The sequence below is a fragment of the Cryptotermes secundus genome, unplaced genomic scaffold (assembly GCF_002891405.2).
Source record: "Cryptotermes secundus unplaced genomic scaffold, Csec_1.0 scaffold291, whole genome shotgun sequence".
Classification (NCBI taxonomy): domain Eukaryota; kingdom Metazoa; phylum Arthropoda; class Insecta; order Blattodea; family Kalotermitidae; genus Cryptotermes; species Cryptotermes secundus.
In genome coordinates, this window is record NW_019731571.1 from 162,059 (window position 1) to 178,137 (window position 16,079).

At 37.9% G+C, this 16,079-nt stretch overlaps 1 protein-coding gene across 2 annotated transcripts in view; it reads left to right on the forward strand.

Moving 5' to 3' along the window:
* LOC111867108 (malonate--CoA ligase ACSF3, mitochondrial) overlaps nt 1–13,720 on the forward strand; it is a 48,388-nt gene extending 34,668 nt beyond the window's left edge. For both annotated transcript variants that reach the window (XM_023856627.2, XM_023856626.2), the window contains exons 7-9: nt 1,925–2,155; nt 6,000–6,181; nt 12,311–13,720. In XM_023856627.2, the coding sequence (XP_023712395.1) occupies nt 1,925–2,155; nt 6,000–6,181; nt 12,311–12,511 (614 nt within the window). In that variant the 3' untranslated portion in view covers nt 12,512–13,720. The remainder of the gene's footprint in view (nt 1–1,924; nt 2,156–5,999; nt 6,182–12,310) is intronic.
* Nucleotides 13,721–16,079: the final 2,359 nt, after the last annotated feature.

Genomic DNA, 16,079 nt, shown 5'->3' on the forward strand with positions numbered 1-16,079 from the left:
TGTTTACATTTCTTACAGAACGGATAATACTTTGTAAGATGAGGCACCAACTAAATAGTAAGTAAATAATACACTATATCTTCAATACCAAAATCAATTGTTGATTATAACAAAATTTAATACTATTACTTTCATATCGTTTTCAGATTAACATTAATATTACTACATCTACATCACGAGCCTCCAAAACTGTCTATTATAATACACAAACTATAGAATACTCCAATTTGTCAATGGGAACACAAGAAAATCACAAAAATCAATGACTGACTCGGTGATGTAAAGCATCACTCGAAGAATTTTATTCTTGAAGAAAGCAGTCTTCTGGGATTTGGCACCATGTATACGTGTTGTTAACCGACGTTTTGGAGGAACGTATCGCCTCCATCTTCAGGGTAGAAGGAAAAATATAAGAAATCCGCAGGCGAAGAGACCGTGAGAACTTTTCAAATGATCTATTAGCTGCCCTTATGTTCTGATTTTCCCCCACATTCTGTTACTTTCTCTGCATTTACATCTAGACCAACCTCCTTACTGGCATCAGAGTTCTTTGTTTTTCTTTATGGTATCTGTTATCTCCCAACAGATTCACATCATCAGCATAGACCAACAGCTGATGTGTCCCATTTAATTTCAGTCCCACCTGGTTCTCTGTGCCCCATATGATGGTATATGATAAAGTAAAGTTTAAAAGCAATGGCAATAAAGCATCTCCTTGTTTTAGACCATTTTGGATAGGAAACATATCAGACAAATGTTTACCTATATAGAGTTTCCTATATATTTCATTTAAACACATCTTTATAAGTCTAACTAGTTTCATCGGTACCCCAAACTCTATGAGAACATTGTGGCATATAGACAAGTTGCTAGGTGATGACTCTGTATAAAACGGCTCTTGCTAGGTAATGCCCACAACAGTGGAAGAACTGTATTTTCTATGTAGTCTGTGCAGAGATGTTATAACCAGGAGGTTTGGAGCTTAGTTGTCAGTTGAAAATGGGTTCTGTACGGGAGTCTGCGAAGAGAGGACTTGAGCCTGAGGCAAAGGAATAGCCATTGTTGGATCCAATACTGGGAAACTTGTAGTAACAGACTGAGAACTCTATAAACAGAGTGCTCTAGTGAGTTTGAAAGAGCGAAAATAGTGATAGTGTAATGGTCGTTTGTAGTAATGGTCTGTAAGTGGTCAATAATTATATTCACAAATGCAAACCCTGTCTGTAGTCACACATACAACATGACAGTATTGTACAATACTTCCCTCCTAACTGAAATACTGTCTCATTATGCTCCTATTTATCCTCCAGTGATATTTATCCTCTGATGAATGCAAAAGATCTGATCTATAGTTGATCTGTTATGTGGAAACCCACACTGATGATCCCAAGTAATTTCATATATGTACTTAACCTTGAGAGAAGGATATTGGATAAAATTTTGTATGAAGTTCATAACATAACTACTACAGTTAGTTGTATCACCCTTCTTGTAAATTGGTACAATATTGGACACCTTCCACTGTTTAGGCAATTCTTCCTTACTCCAAATGAGTTATGGCCCTCAGACTGTAATGTTTCATTGCGTGCTTGTTCAATTAATAAGATAATCTATTAAAATCGTAATTCTTTTTACATCTGTGTGAAAAATTACCTCATATACATAATAAGTTATGGAGATTTAAACACTTTAATGCAAAAACACTTAACTATTTCACTATAATGTTGAGCACAATGTTTAAATGTCCACATTAAAGGGTTAAATGTAAACATCTTGAAGATTGTCTGACTTGAAGATTAACCTGAAACTGCTTGAAAACCTTGTAAATTTGGAGATTAAACTTAACGGAACAGTACATTAGTCCATTATCAGTACAGATTTGAAATGTAATTGCAATTTATTGTAATATAGTTTATGACTGTAGGTTATGTAGGAACTCCACTGCCAGGAGTGCAGGTACAGATTGCCAAAACTCTTCAGAATCAAGAATTTGAAGTACAAGTTGAGGACTCTGCTGCACGAGGAACAACCACTCCCTCCAGAAAGTACATGAGCGGTGAATTGCATGTGAAGGGTCCAAATGTTTTTAAGGGTTATTGGAAGAACTCCAAAGCAACACAGGAAGTATTCACACATGATGGATGGTTCAAAACAGGTAAGACCACAGATCTTGCTTCAGATGTTCACTGCCCCTTTAGGTAAGTGCATAGCTTGCATGATGTGCCTTTATATCAGTGACACTGATATATAGTGACTTGTATTTTGTGCCATTCAACACATACTGTGCATCATTGACTTATGGAGGCTAATGATGCCCAGTTATTAAAAAAGTACAGAATCTATTTATGTCATGTATCAATAAAACTTTGCCACACTCTTTTTTGACAAAAGTTTACCCTTCAGAATTTGGGTGCAGCTTGTACATGGGAATATTTTGTAATTATTTTTCTTAAAAAGAAACTAAATTCTTACTACTGATAAAGCCATGGTCAAATTTGTGACATGAAATGTCACACAAAGCATTATTTTATGTCGGCAATCAAATGAGTTTTATTTTCCGACAATGCAAATTTTTTCCAGGACACATATTTACTGGTGGGTGTCGCTGAGACTTATCTGGCAAGCTATCCCCCCCCAAAACTACTTGTGTAGTGGCAAGTAGAACTAAGTAACAGTTTATTTAAGAAAGACCAAATTTGGTCTGAGAGCAAGGCTTCTGCTAAAAGTAGCCCCACACTAACTGCCCCAATATATATACCAAATACCAAAATATAGCACATATGTCAATGTGAAAAATGGATCCATGTTCTTAAAATTCGTTTTTGCATTATCTTACAATTCAGTGCACGAAATAATTTATTTCAAACCACATGAACGTGGTGGACCAGTCGCATAATATTATGATTTTAGGACACATTATGTTGCAACACACTATACCTTACTCTGGCACCACACAGATGCATAATTGGTGCATACTGGACCTCCTGAATGTTTGCTTAGTAGTCGGTAACATGACCTCGCTGTTTTCCTATCCCACTCCAAAGGAAAATGCCTTTGTTCCTCTTCAAGCTGTATGTACCAGGCAGTAAGTAGTGCAATATGGATCAAGGATGAAAGCGGTTGAAGACCAAGCGATCTCTCGGAGAACAAGAAATATCTGACTTGTTCTCCGATGAGCTGTCTGACGTTCCTTGTGAGACATGTAGTGATAGTGACTCAGACGGTGGTAGTGACAGAGGACAACAAAGAATTGTGGCCACAGACAATAAAAGTGACAGTAACTCCGACGAAATTGTGGGTAGTAATATTGCAGGGACAGCCACATGGGGAAAAGTAGACAAAACGCCTACTTTGGGACAGTTTACTGGAAATCCAGGGGTGAAACAAATTCCATTGGACCCAGTGCAACTGTCTGAAGTAACACCTGTTTTTTGAAGATAGTTTCTTTGACATGTTATGTCAGGAAACTAACAGATACTATCTCCAACACCGTGAAGAATATGACAGAAGTTATAAGGTGTTGAAGTGGGTGGATGTCACTTCAGCAGAAATGAAAAAAAATTATGCAATAATCTTTCTAATGGGGCATACAAGGAGGGATAATCTAAAGGAGTATTGGTCAGTGGATCCATTTTTAGAAATTCCCATTTTCGGCAAACTAATGAGCCATAAGAGATTTGAACAAATTTGGTGGTGTTTGCATTTCAATAATAATGAACTGCAACCACAGTCAACAAGCAGGCTTTTCAAAATTCAGCCCTTATTGAACTCTTTCGTTCAGAAATTTCAAACAGTTTATAGCCAAACCAACAACTGTCTTTGGACAAATCTGTGATTCCTTGGAGGGGAAGGCTTCGTATGCAAACATATAATCCTGGGAAACTTACAAAGTATGATGGCCTCCTTGTTCATGTAGTTACTGAAAGCACTTCAGGCTATATTGGAAATTTAGAAATTTATTCTGGTGAAGGCAAAAAGTTACAAGAAACTATTGTTTCTGTTTTGGAACCCTATCTTGATCAAAATTACCATGTCTGTCAAGACAATTATTATAACAGTGTGGTAACTGCAGAATACCTTCTTTTGAGAAAAGTACATGTTTGTGGAACAGTTAGGGTGAGCAGAGGCCTTCCTCCAGATCTGAAAGAGGAATCTAAATCCCTGAAACGTGGTGAAACCACATTCAGGAGGAAGGGGGATATTCTTCTTCAGTCCTGGAGGGATACTCGTGTTGTGAACATGATTTCCACAATTCACAATTTGAGCATGGTTGATGTTCAAAGGAGACATGGGCAAGTAAAGAAGCCTATTTGTATTTCTGTGTATAATATGTTCATGAAGGGAGTTGATAGAGCCAATGAATACTTGGCCTATTATTCTCTTACTCGGAAAACAGTAAAATGGACAAAGAAAGTTGCCTTGTGGCTTATAAATTGTGCCATTTTCAATTCATTTTTGGTTTACAAGAATCTCAACCCTGATTCGAAATTGAAATACAAAGCATTTCTGATGAATAGACCAGGTGGTGGTGGCAGAACCAGAGTCAGACACAGACTTAGTGCAACCGGGCCCATCGACTCCCACCCCATGCAGGCCCCATGTGGACCCCCCTGGGCAACTCTTGGGTGATATGCAGAAACATACCCTTGTGAACATTCCAAGGGGAAGCATCCTTCTAGGCACTGCCGTGTTTGCACAATTCACAAAAAAAGGAGTATGTCTACATTTGCAAATTCTGTGTAATGCCACTTCACAAAGGGGAATGTTTCCAGAAATATCACATTCTCAAGCACTTCTAGGAGCATTGATAAGTGTTCTCCAAAAATTTTAGTTCATAAACTTAGTTAGGAGATTTTATATTAATTTTTAAAGGGAACAGTGCACAAGTTCGGGTAGTAGGTTTAAAAATGCCAGTCTCCAGGGTGATTTAAATATTTAAATTGCTGGTCCGCAAAGTGTTAAAGTCGAAACGTGTAATACTATTAGATATAACCACAATGAACTAATCCTGATACAGTTGTCTGCATTATATTGTCAAATCACTGTTTTGTAGAGGCCCTCAGTGTACCATGTTTTCCTTTTAATTTCATGTTAAAACATTCTTTGAGATTCTCTGTTTGTCCATTCTTGAAACCTTCCCATTCTCTCTTATTGTTATTTATTACTTTATTTTTATGAGACTTGAGGTTCTTTCAGCCACAGCTATGAAGATTGTTGTCTTCTGGAATATAATGCCATGTAATCTTGTAGGTATTTTCCAGTTTTTCAGAGTAACCTACTGCTACCATGTTCAGGATATAAGTTCTGTGAAGATGCAGGTGCACATTCCATTATTTTTGTATTTATTTTAAGTTCTATTTTTAAATTTCTTTTTTATTTATTCTCTCATGGTTTTTCCTTCTGCACTTCTTAAAATATTTTCGTGATAGACAAAGTATGGTGAACTAAGCATGTGTGAGTCCTGAATTTTTAAGATCAGACTGAGGAAAAAATGTCTTGAACTTGGTTTGAACTTTGATTTTTCTGTCTCAAAGTGCAAAACTTTTCACATAACTTCTTTTGCTTTGTATAGTAATATGGAAACTATCCAGTGCAGCATAATTATTATGGTTGTCATCGCATCCTTTCTCAACAAAACGTTTTCATAAATCATTGTACACCGTATTAAAAAAATTGGTTCTAGGGCCATGTTCATGGGCATAAACAAAGAGCAACATATCTTGTTGAGAAAGGATGCGATATCAGAAGGGGTAAGTGTAATGAACTGTTGTGCTTTGTGAGAAAGTGGATAGTGTTATAAATTGTGATTATTTTTAAAATACTTGTCTCACAGATAGGATTATTCTTCTTTTCTCAGCAATCAGAATTTTTCCAAATTCTCATCTCAGTCTCATCTAAAACTAAAAGGGTGTTCTCGCACATGCATACTGTGGATTTTTCAAGATGTGCTTAGGTGTCAGTGAACTTCTTGTTACAGGTCAGTATCATGTTGGTTTCAGGTGACACAGCTCGTTATGATGATGATGGGACGTACAAGATTCTTGGTCGAACATCTGTGGATATCATCAAGACTGGTGGCTATAAGGTTAGCGCAGTGGAAATAGAGACACACATCCTAGGACATCCAGACATTGTAGACTGCTCTGTGGTTGGTCTGCCAGACATCACATGGGGACAAAAGGTACTCTATGCATCGAAAACAGACTTTTTGTATCATGTTACAATTAATAAAAATTTTGTGGCTATAGTTTTGTGATTTCCTGAGATACCTGTTGTATATACTCAGATGCAGAATTTATATATATATTTATATATATATAAATATTTTTATATATAAACATATGGAATGGCTTCATAGAATTGCAGTACAGAATTATAACAGAAATCTTCAACAAATGAGAAAAGTGTCAGGGTGCGTACATCACAGAAGGCAGAAAATAATATGGTCGTTCGACCAGTTGAACAGAATGACAGGTCCAGATATCCACTGCCAACTGTGGCACCATAGAGGAACTAGTATGAGAAGGAATGTGAGAAAAAGAAATAAGCACTTGTAACTTGTGACTCTTGAAATAAGGAAATTAAGCGGACTACCAGTCATAATTATGCAGATATCCATGAACTATGGACTGTGTTATGAAACTGGTTTCACATGACACAGTCTGTGCTAAAGAAATGCGTAACATAAATCTTGCAGTTCTTTCAAGACTTGGCCAACACACAACATAGATAGGTGTACAAGCTCCAGGCCTTTCCTCATACCAAAAGAGTATCCTAAGATATGGAAGGAAATATAATCAGTACAATCCAATGGATTCAGAACTGAACAGAAACCATAAAATGGCCTATACACACAAAAGAACTGTAACAGACAAATACCTCATTGTATACAGAAATATAAGGCTTACATCAAATACACAGTATATGTTGATGGCTCCTGCTGTTGAATACCAATACCAGACATAGTTTATAAACACAGGATAATCCAGCAAAACCCAGACAAAATTTGAAACATGTCTGCCTTCCAAGGCTTGTGACAGCAAAGAGGGCTCATGTAAATTTTCTTACACAGACCATCATAACAGAGGAGAAAGGATGATGCAGACCAATTGGAAAACACTGCTGACATGTCACATGAGCTACATAACATTGCACACAGCAGAGGGATGAGGAAAAGCATGCAACATAGAAGGAAGCATGGCCAGGCTGCATAAGTAAATGGAAAAATTCAATCCAAAAGTAGAGTGAGCAGAGTAGGTTCTTCTCTCAGGTCAAGGAACCATGTGTTCTCAAACTTTGTTTAAGTACTTGAGACATAATACTCTGCTTGTGTTTGCACATGCACCTTATGTTGCATAGAGCTGTCATCTGTAAGCTACAGAACTTTTTTTATTTATTTAATTAATACCATATTTGCAATCAGCTCTCCTAATATGGAATAATAAGTAAATTTGTTCCAAGTAGGTGTCTTGAGTAGAGAAGGCATCCACTGATGATACTCTGAAATGCCCTGTAGAGGAATGGTGATGGTTTTAATCTTTGTCATCTGTGGGTTGTGGTAGGTCAGACGGCCACTGTCTCGTCAATCATCTTCTTACATTTGGTGGGTTGCTAATTTCTACAACTAGTCTGTTACTCACTGATATGTTGGGTTTTTGGACTTTATCCATCGTCCTGGTTTTTAAGATAACAAATAAAAACACGACGTTTTGGAAACTGGATCTGTTTCCATCCTCGGGTGAAGGAAAACACCTATTCAGTTGGGTCTGCTAGAAAGAGCTAGCCTCAATCACTGGACCTTTGTTATCTTTGTTATCTTAAAAACCAGGACGATGGATAAAGTCCAAAAAACCCAACATATCAGTGTGTTATACACCATCGTCAGAATCCTATAGTAACTACTAATCTGTTACTGTGTCCGAGCAGGCTTTGATGGTAGAGTGTTGAACAATCTATATATTCTATGACAAATGGGATTTGCAGATCACTGGACAGTAAAGTTGGAGACATACCAAGGTGCTTCAGTTACTGAGCGCGAGAATTTGGATTGAAGTCTCTGAATTATTTTTGTGTTTGATGGTTTTGTACAGCCCCGTAGCTGTATGCCATATGTCAATGTGGGTTTTATTATGCACTTGTATAGTAGAAGTTTGTTTTCTATGGATAGCTTGGATTTACAGCCCAAAAGCCAGGACATTTTTCATAGTTTTAAATTTAATTTCTGACGCTTTGTTTTGATGTGTTTCTGCAATATCAGTTTTTGGTGGCGGTATAATCCCAAGTATTTTACTTCGGTTTGGACTGGTATTTACATATTATTGATGGTAACCTGTGGGCAAGTTATGCGTTTTGTGGTGAATGTAACTTGCACTGATTTTATCTAGCTTATTTTGATTTTCCGTTTACTGTACCATTGCTGGAGGAGATTTAAGTGAGGCTGAAGATGTGATGCTAGTACTGGATCATTATTTGCTGCTAGCAGGGCTGTGTCATCTACAGAGCTTGTGATTGTAGTGCTGTTTGTTGTGGGCAAGCCTGCAGTATAGATTAAGTATAGTAGAGGCCCCATCATGCTTCCTTGTGATACACTGCTTTCACCTGGTAGCAATCTGAAAATGAATTATTATATTTTATTTGAAAGCGTCTTTCAGTGATGTATGACTTTAAAAGTAGGTAGTATGGGCTGAGGAATGTATTTATGATTTTATATAGTAGTCCAATGTACAAGACCTTGCCAAACACCTGAGCTGCATCAAGGAAAACTGCTGTATACAGTGTTCTTTCTTTGAGGCTTGTGATCTTGTTTACGATTCTATGTGTTTGTTGTATTGTGGAGTGTCCTTCCCTGAATCCAAATTGGTAATTGGGAGAAACAGTCATTTCTAATTCTGTTCAGTAGTAACTTTTCTAAAAGCTTCGATATGACTAGCAACAAACTAATTGGTCAATAAGAATTTAGTTCATTGGCTGGTTTCCCAGGTTTCGGTATCATTATGATGTGGGCAAATTTCCACATACTGAGCATGCTGTTATAGATGGTTGTTAGCAATACAGGGTGTCTGGATGAAAGGTATCCAAAATAAAATAATTATATCTCAGAAAGCATTTATTATACACATTTATTGGTTACACCATTACAAAGGAAAAGTATCAGAGTTTCTCCTGAGTATATAAATTTCCCAATAAATATCGGTGTGGGCTCCCTTGATGTTATGACATATCCAGATGATATTCGACCTCATTCCACGTTGCTTGAAGCATGTTTGGTGTTAGCATAGCCACAGCGCCCCCTATGCGGCTTTAAGGTGATGAAGCAGCATCAGTTGATTTGCGTGGACTTTGCTAGAATGCCTGTCTAATGCGATTGACATTTTCTTCAGAGGTCCATGTCTTTCCAGGAAAGTTTACACACAACAGACTAACTGTAGTCCTCAGTTTGCTGTCCCAGAACCGAATGCTTTTCTGTGTAGGAAGTTGACGTCCATATTGCATTCTGAAATGCCATAAGAGACTGCAACTCTGTTAGCCACAACACTCATTGAACATGTTCCTGTGGTGTCGACATTGTTACTGAGCTCGCCAAAAGTCACCAGCTAGCGCATGCTCATAAGCTGGGTATGAAAAGAAAAACTTCGAGAGTTTTCCTTTCCAATGACATAAACTCGATATGTTAATGGCAATTAGTTTCAGAGATATAAATTTTTATTTTGGATACATTTTATCCGGACACTCTGTACTATTGCTTTTCTTGGTAACTGTCTGAGTATTTTTCCTGTGATAAGATCATAACTGGGTGCTTTGTGCAGATTTATGTTCTTAATTTCTTGTACTACTTCTCTAGATGAGAAGGGCATCAGAGGTAATGACATTTGACATGGTATTTCCAGGAAGTTTTCAGTTTCACTGTCATTATGATTTGTGTTAGAATGTGGTGTAAATATCTGTTCAAGATGTTCTGCGAATACTGCAGCTTTTTCACTGTCACTTTTTGTCCAGCTTCTATCCAATCTTCTTATCAGCAGTATCAATATTTGGGGACTTTTGAACTTCTTTCTTGCCTTCCAGATTGTGTGGTCATCTTGAGAGAGAGACGTGATATAGTGTTCATATGTTTTATTCTTCCCATTTGTAAAGGCGTTACATAGTTTTCACCTTAGTCTGTTATAAAGAAACCTGTCATTATTGTTTCTTTTTTTTTCTTCTTCTTTTTTGTTCCAGTTTATTTGCAGTCTGCACTAATACGTGATTCAGTTCAAAAGTTCCCGAAATATATTAATGAAAACTATTACATCTTACCTAGATCTTATTCTGCACCATCACCTTCAAAGTAGTCCCCTTGGGAGCACATACACCGATCCCAGCGCTTCTGCCACTTTTCATATGCATCCTGGAAGTCTTTCTTTGTTAGGGTGTTTAGTACCGTCTGCGTTTCCGCTTGAATTTCCTCAGCTGTATCAAATTTTTGCCCCTTCAACTTGATTTTCATCTTGGGGAAGAGAAATAAGTCACATGGAGCTAAGTCTGGCAAGTACGGTGGGTGGGGAACAACTGCCATCTTGTTTTTAGCCAAAAATTCCTGCACAGTGTAAGTCGTATGCGGTTGTGTGTTGTCATGTTGGAGTACCCAGTCGTTCGTGCGCCACTTCTCTGGACGTTTTCTCCTCATGTTCTCCCTCAAATGCCTTAGAACATCGCGATAGAACTCTTTATTGACTGTCTGACCAGGAGGGAGGAACTCCTTATGAACAATCCCGTCAATATAAAAAAAACAGATCAACATGGACTTAATGTTGCTCTTGACTTGTCGAGCTTTTTTTGGCCGAGGTGAAGAAGGGCTCTTCCATTGCGACAATTGCTGCTTGCTTTCAGGGTTGTAGCCATAAACCAAACTTTCATCACCAGTGACAACCTTCGAAAGAAAGTTTGGATCCTTTTGAGGCTGTTGCTGAAGTTCCCTGCAGACTTCCAAGCGATGCTGCTTCTGTTCATTTTGCAGCAGTCATGGCACAAACTTTGCCGCAATCCTCCTCATGTTCAGTTCCTCTGACAAAATTCGTTGACTTGTACCATAACTTAGTCCCAAGGTGTTATGAGGTATTGGATGGTCAGTCTACGATCTTGCAGAATCAGATCCCTAACTTTCGCGACATTTTCTGGTGTGGTGCCAGTTGATGGCCGTCCAAAACGATCGTCATCATCAGTCAGTGTTCGGCCATTTTTAAAATGCTTATACCAGTCATAAGTTTGTGTCTGGCCTAAACTGTTTTCACCAAAAGCTTGCTTCAACATTTGGTGCGTTTCTGCAGCGGTTTTCCCAAGTTTGAAACAAAACTTTATACAGACACGCTGCTCTCTCAGGTCAGCCATCACAAAACCGCAAACTCACGGAAACACAACAATGGAAATATGTCACCAACAATAAAGCCAACCACTCAACTCGATGCCGCTTGCCACACTGATTCAAGAAGGATGTGTGAGGAGACACCTAGCCATATTTTTATGTACTCATAACCATTTGTCCGCAAAATTCAAATTTCAGAAACTTTTGGATTGCCCCACGTACATTCAGCAAATTGTTATGGTGTACATGACTTGAAGAGGAGAGCTCATTTGCACTCTTCTTTGGTGAGTAGGCTTGAGGCCTCGTGTGACTTTTGAGGGAGTGCTTACTATCTAGATCTTTAAACTAAAATTATTGGCATACTATTGCAATAGAAATCTGGTGGGCAGATCATTTGTCAAATGTCTTTGCAGTCGCCTGAATTCTGGTGGCTCCGTAAGGCGGACGGCTAGGTTGTTTGGATGTGCTCTGAGCCGAGTATTGTGTAGGGCGCTGTATCAGTGAATTTCTTCTCTCACTGCTGGTATTTGCTACAGAATGAATAGAATTTGGTGATCATCATGAGTTGGCATAGGTCAGTGAGTATGATGGCTGGGGTTTTGATCTTTACAGGGACAGGTGTTTTTCCCATCACCATCATTTTCATACCAACACTGGGGCCCACACAATCTCCTATTAAATGGATACTGGGGCTCTTGCTATAGAAGTAAAGTGGCCAGTGCGAGAAGCTAACCACTCACCTCCATGAAGTGCCAAGATTAATGATGTGTGGAGCTACACCTTCACTGCCCCATACATCTGCATGGCATGGTGCTTAAGCACAGGGCCTCATTTACCTTTACTTTTTGTACATTAGTCATGTGTACTATTTTTTGTTTTATGAAATCAAAGTGACAGTGTTTTTGCCACACCTCTTTAAGTCATGCAGTGTTGTGATTAAATTTGTTTTCATGTTCACTATTCATATAGGTGGCAGCAGTGGTTGTTCCAAGAAGTGGTAAGGAGGTCATTCTGTCCAAACTTCGAGAGTGGTCCAAAGAACGGATGGCACCATATGCAATTCCAACTGTGCTTAGAGTAGTGGAGAAGTTGCCCAAGAACACAATGGGCAAAGTTAACAAGAGAGATCTTCTGAAGGCAGTGTTTCCAGAGGCAGAACTGCGTGCATGAATTAGATTTAAGTAGCAGCATTCGTTTTCCAGTTTTTCGTACCCAAGATAAAGGCAACCAAGTATTGAGACTTTACTGCACATCTTCATTCCCATTGTCTTGGAGTGCCTTGTACCTTGAAGTTTTGAAAGTTATTATAATGCAAGAGAAAGACCATATGGGGAAAATTTAGAGTTTGTAAAACGTTTCCAAAGAGCTTTTACAGTGTGTCACTAATTTATATTATACATGAATTTGTAATGTGTTGACTATCCCATTAATGTTACTGAATTGCTTTATTATATAAAATCCTTTGTTTTATACTTCAACTGCCCACTGTTCGCAACTGAATATAACCAGTGTTATCCATACTGAAAACAGTGTCATAATTTGGAGATGAAGCTTACAGTTTTAAAATGTTGCCAACCTATATGCATCATTCTTGTATATGGAAGATAGGTGTAAAACACAGGCTGGAACCACTGAGTGGCACTGTACATCCATGGTGGAGTTCGGAGTTGTTGCTTTTTTGTATCAGGTGTTGGTGACTATGTTATAACATTTTGCCACTGACAGCAGATGCTTAATAACCCAACTCTTCAGAGAATTTGAGATCAATTACAGCAAGAGGATGATAAAATTTACATTGTGGTATTCCAACACATAGAATTACTTTGAAAGTTATAATAATTGAGACTAGAATACATTACATTGATATTAAATTTGCATAAATTTGTATGTCAATGTTTCTTTATGACTGATGCATTTAAAGGTTAGGATTTCTCTCTAGTGACTTGTTTCTTGTTTGTGTTGTGTTACTTATTAATGCCATAATAGATTTTGTGTGTGTGTGTGTGATGCGGAATGTAAAGGTGCCATGTTTCTTAAAATGAGAGAATGTGTTGTTTGGATGACATTACTATAATATTTGAGTTACTTGTATCGGTCTAACAGTAAGTGAGCAGAAGACTGAGATGTATTATTTTGTGTTGTATGTATTTTAAGAATTTTTTGACATAAACAAAATGTATGGTAATACTGTAAAATAAATTTTCTGTAGGTGCATGGTCCCAGGCACGAATTTGGTGCAAAAAGATAGGCTAAAAGCACTGTTTGAACCCTTCATTTGTCATGTTTCATCTCCTCTTAATTCTCTGAATTTATTGTTTTGTTCTCACCACTTGATCATCAGGCATTCTTGAGAATTTTAAAATAAAACACTATGTAGAAGTCTTGTCTATCCATTTGCATGTAACCTTGTATTTATGCCTGAACCAGTACACAGATTTTTTTAAATTTAATGTGAGAGAATGTCACTAAAAGTTGTCTGGCAATTCCAATTTTGGTTAAAATCAGACAAAAGTAACATTTTTTGTTGAGGCATTCCTGCATACATCTCAAGCATAACTAAATATCTATGAGATCAAAGAAGATAAAGAGAAATGTCACACACCTGTGACCCAATACACATCTTTTTGCAAGCACTACAAACTTTGAAATAATTGAACAAGAGGAATTTTGTCAGTGTCATAAGTCAAGAACTATTGGACTGGCTTTGATACAATTTCATATAGGAGGTCCTTGCACAAATTTACTGGTCATGTTTGTCCACCTGCCAGTGACCTAATATCAGCACCTGAAACTATGACAAGGTATTACACTTGTTCAAAAAAATTCCCAAAATAAGGGCATCAGTCATGTCCAGCTGTTAGAGTGATTCTGTATTTCAGCATCCTGTTGCAATTGCTCAACTTAACGTGCATTATTTTATCATCCATCAGTATTACAACACTCTGCCATTCACCACTCAATTTTAGTTTAACATTATACACCTTGACACTAGATGTTTCAGCCCCAAACTGGCATCTTCAAGTGTCTTGATATGTTACAAATATTTTATTAAATTGCATTAAAACTGCTACCCTGTCTTAGTTTGTGTTAAAATCACATGCTGTAGTCCTCTTTTCAAGGTAAAACCAGATGAAATCCTTTAAAGTTTCTATTATACCCACATTATTTTGGTGCATATTATTTCACCTCACACGGGATGTCATCCATTTTCATAAATGTATGTCTGTCCAGGGTGTTTTGTCTCAGCAGCTTGCCCCTCACGTTCGTAGTCTACGTTTCACTTATGACTGCCATATGCTCCTGGTTTGTGTGTTTCCTCCACAGCATGTGGTGTTGTCTTTACTAGTGACTAGGACTAGTAAAGACAGCACCACATGCTGTGGAGGAAACACAAACCAGAGGCATGTGAGTACAAAATAGCAGTCATAACTGAAAAGTAGGCCACAAACGTGATGGGCAAGCTATGAAAATGGACGACATCCCATGTGAGGTGAAATAATATGCACCAAAATAACGTGGGTATAATAGAAACTTTAAAGGATTTTATCTGGTTTTACCTTGAAAAGAGGACTACAGCATGTGATTTTAACACAAACTAAGACAGTGTAGCAGTTTTAACACAATTTAATAAAATATTTGTAACATATCAAGACACCTGAAGATGGCCATTTGGGGCCAAAACATGTAGTGTCAAGGTGTATAATGTTAAACTAAAATTGAGTGGTGAATGGAAGGGTGTTGCAATATTGATGGACGACAAATTATGGACGTTAAGTTAGAGTGACCTTGCAACCTGACCATTAGTTATTCAAGCCATTTTTTTTTTCCTTTCCCAAAGTAAACTGGACATTCCACGCGGTTCTTTGTAACCAGTTTGGTGATCGAGTGCATTGTTGCCGTGTCGCATTCAGTACGGAGTTGGTAAAGGAGCAAAGGATTTGCATAAAATTCCATTTCAAAGTAGGGAAAATGATTGAAACCGAGGACATCAGAATATTTGTTAGAATCTACTCCCTATTTGAAAGTGGGCGTTTACGTGCCAACATTTAACTGACCCTCCATAAGGCACTGATCAGGTCTGTAATAACTTATGTTTGTCTCGCCTGAGAATTAGTGGCAGACACTTATCTCTTAAAACCGCAGCGCCAACAGAAACATTGGAAATTTTCCAAGGTGTGCACTGGTCTGTGATGTTCATACGGCTTGCAACCTTCCATATGTATATCAGTTTATAACAAAACTGTGCAGGCAACAATCAGAAGTCATACAAAATCATGAGAATGAACATGTTCACAGTATATGACAAGGCAAAACCAGACATAGAAAATAAAAAAAAAACGGCTTAATTTTGGTGATGGTCATTCTTACATCCGTTCAAGTGACTAATCTGCCCTTGTAGCATAAGATACGTAAGATTTGTATGATCTGCTTTGCGAAGCCTGTATTGACCAAGAACTTGTATAAAGTGCACAAGGAAGAATTTTCAGCAACATGCTGTACGTGCAATATGCACACTTGACGGAAGGCGAAGCATATTCATTTAAGTCAAACCCAACTTCTCGTCAGAGAGAATGTTATATAAGAACTATGACCACAAGGGTTCAGTCGAAAAAACTCTCTGGTTTTGAGTCTCAAGGGGCTTGGCGCCTAGACTAACAGATTGGTGGTAAACCACCAGTCGTACAGTAAATGTGGGTTTGACTTTGACTTTCCTCCCATACTTCAGCTGCTATCCTAA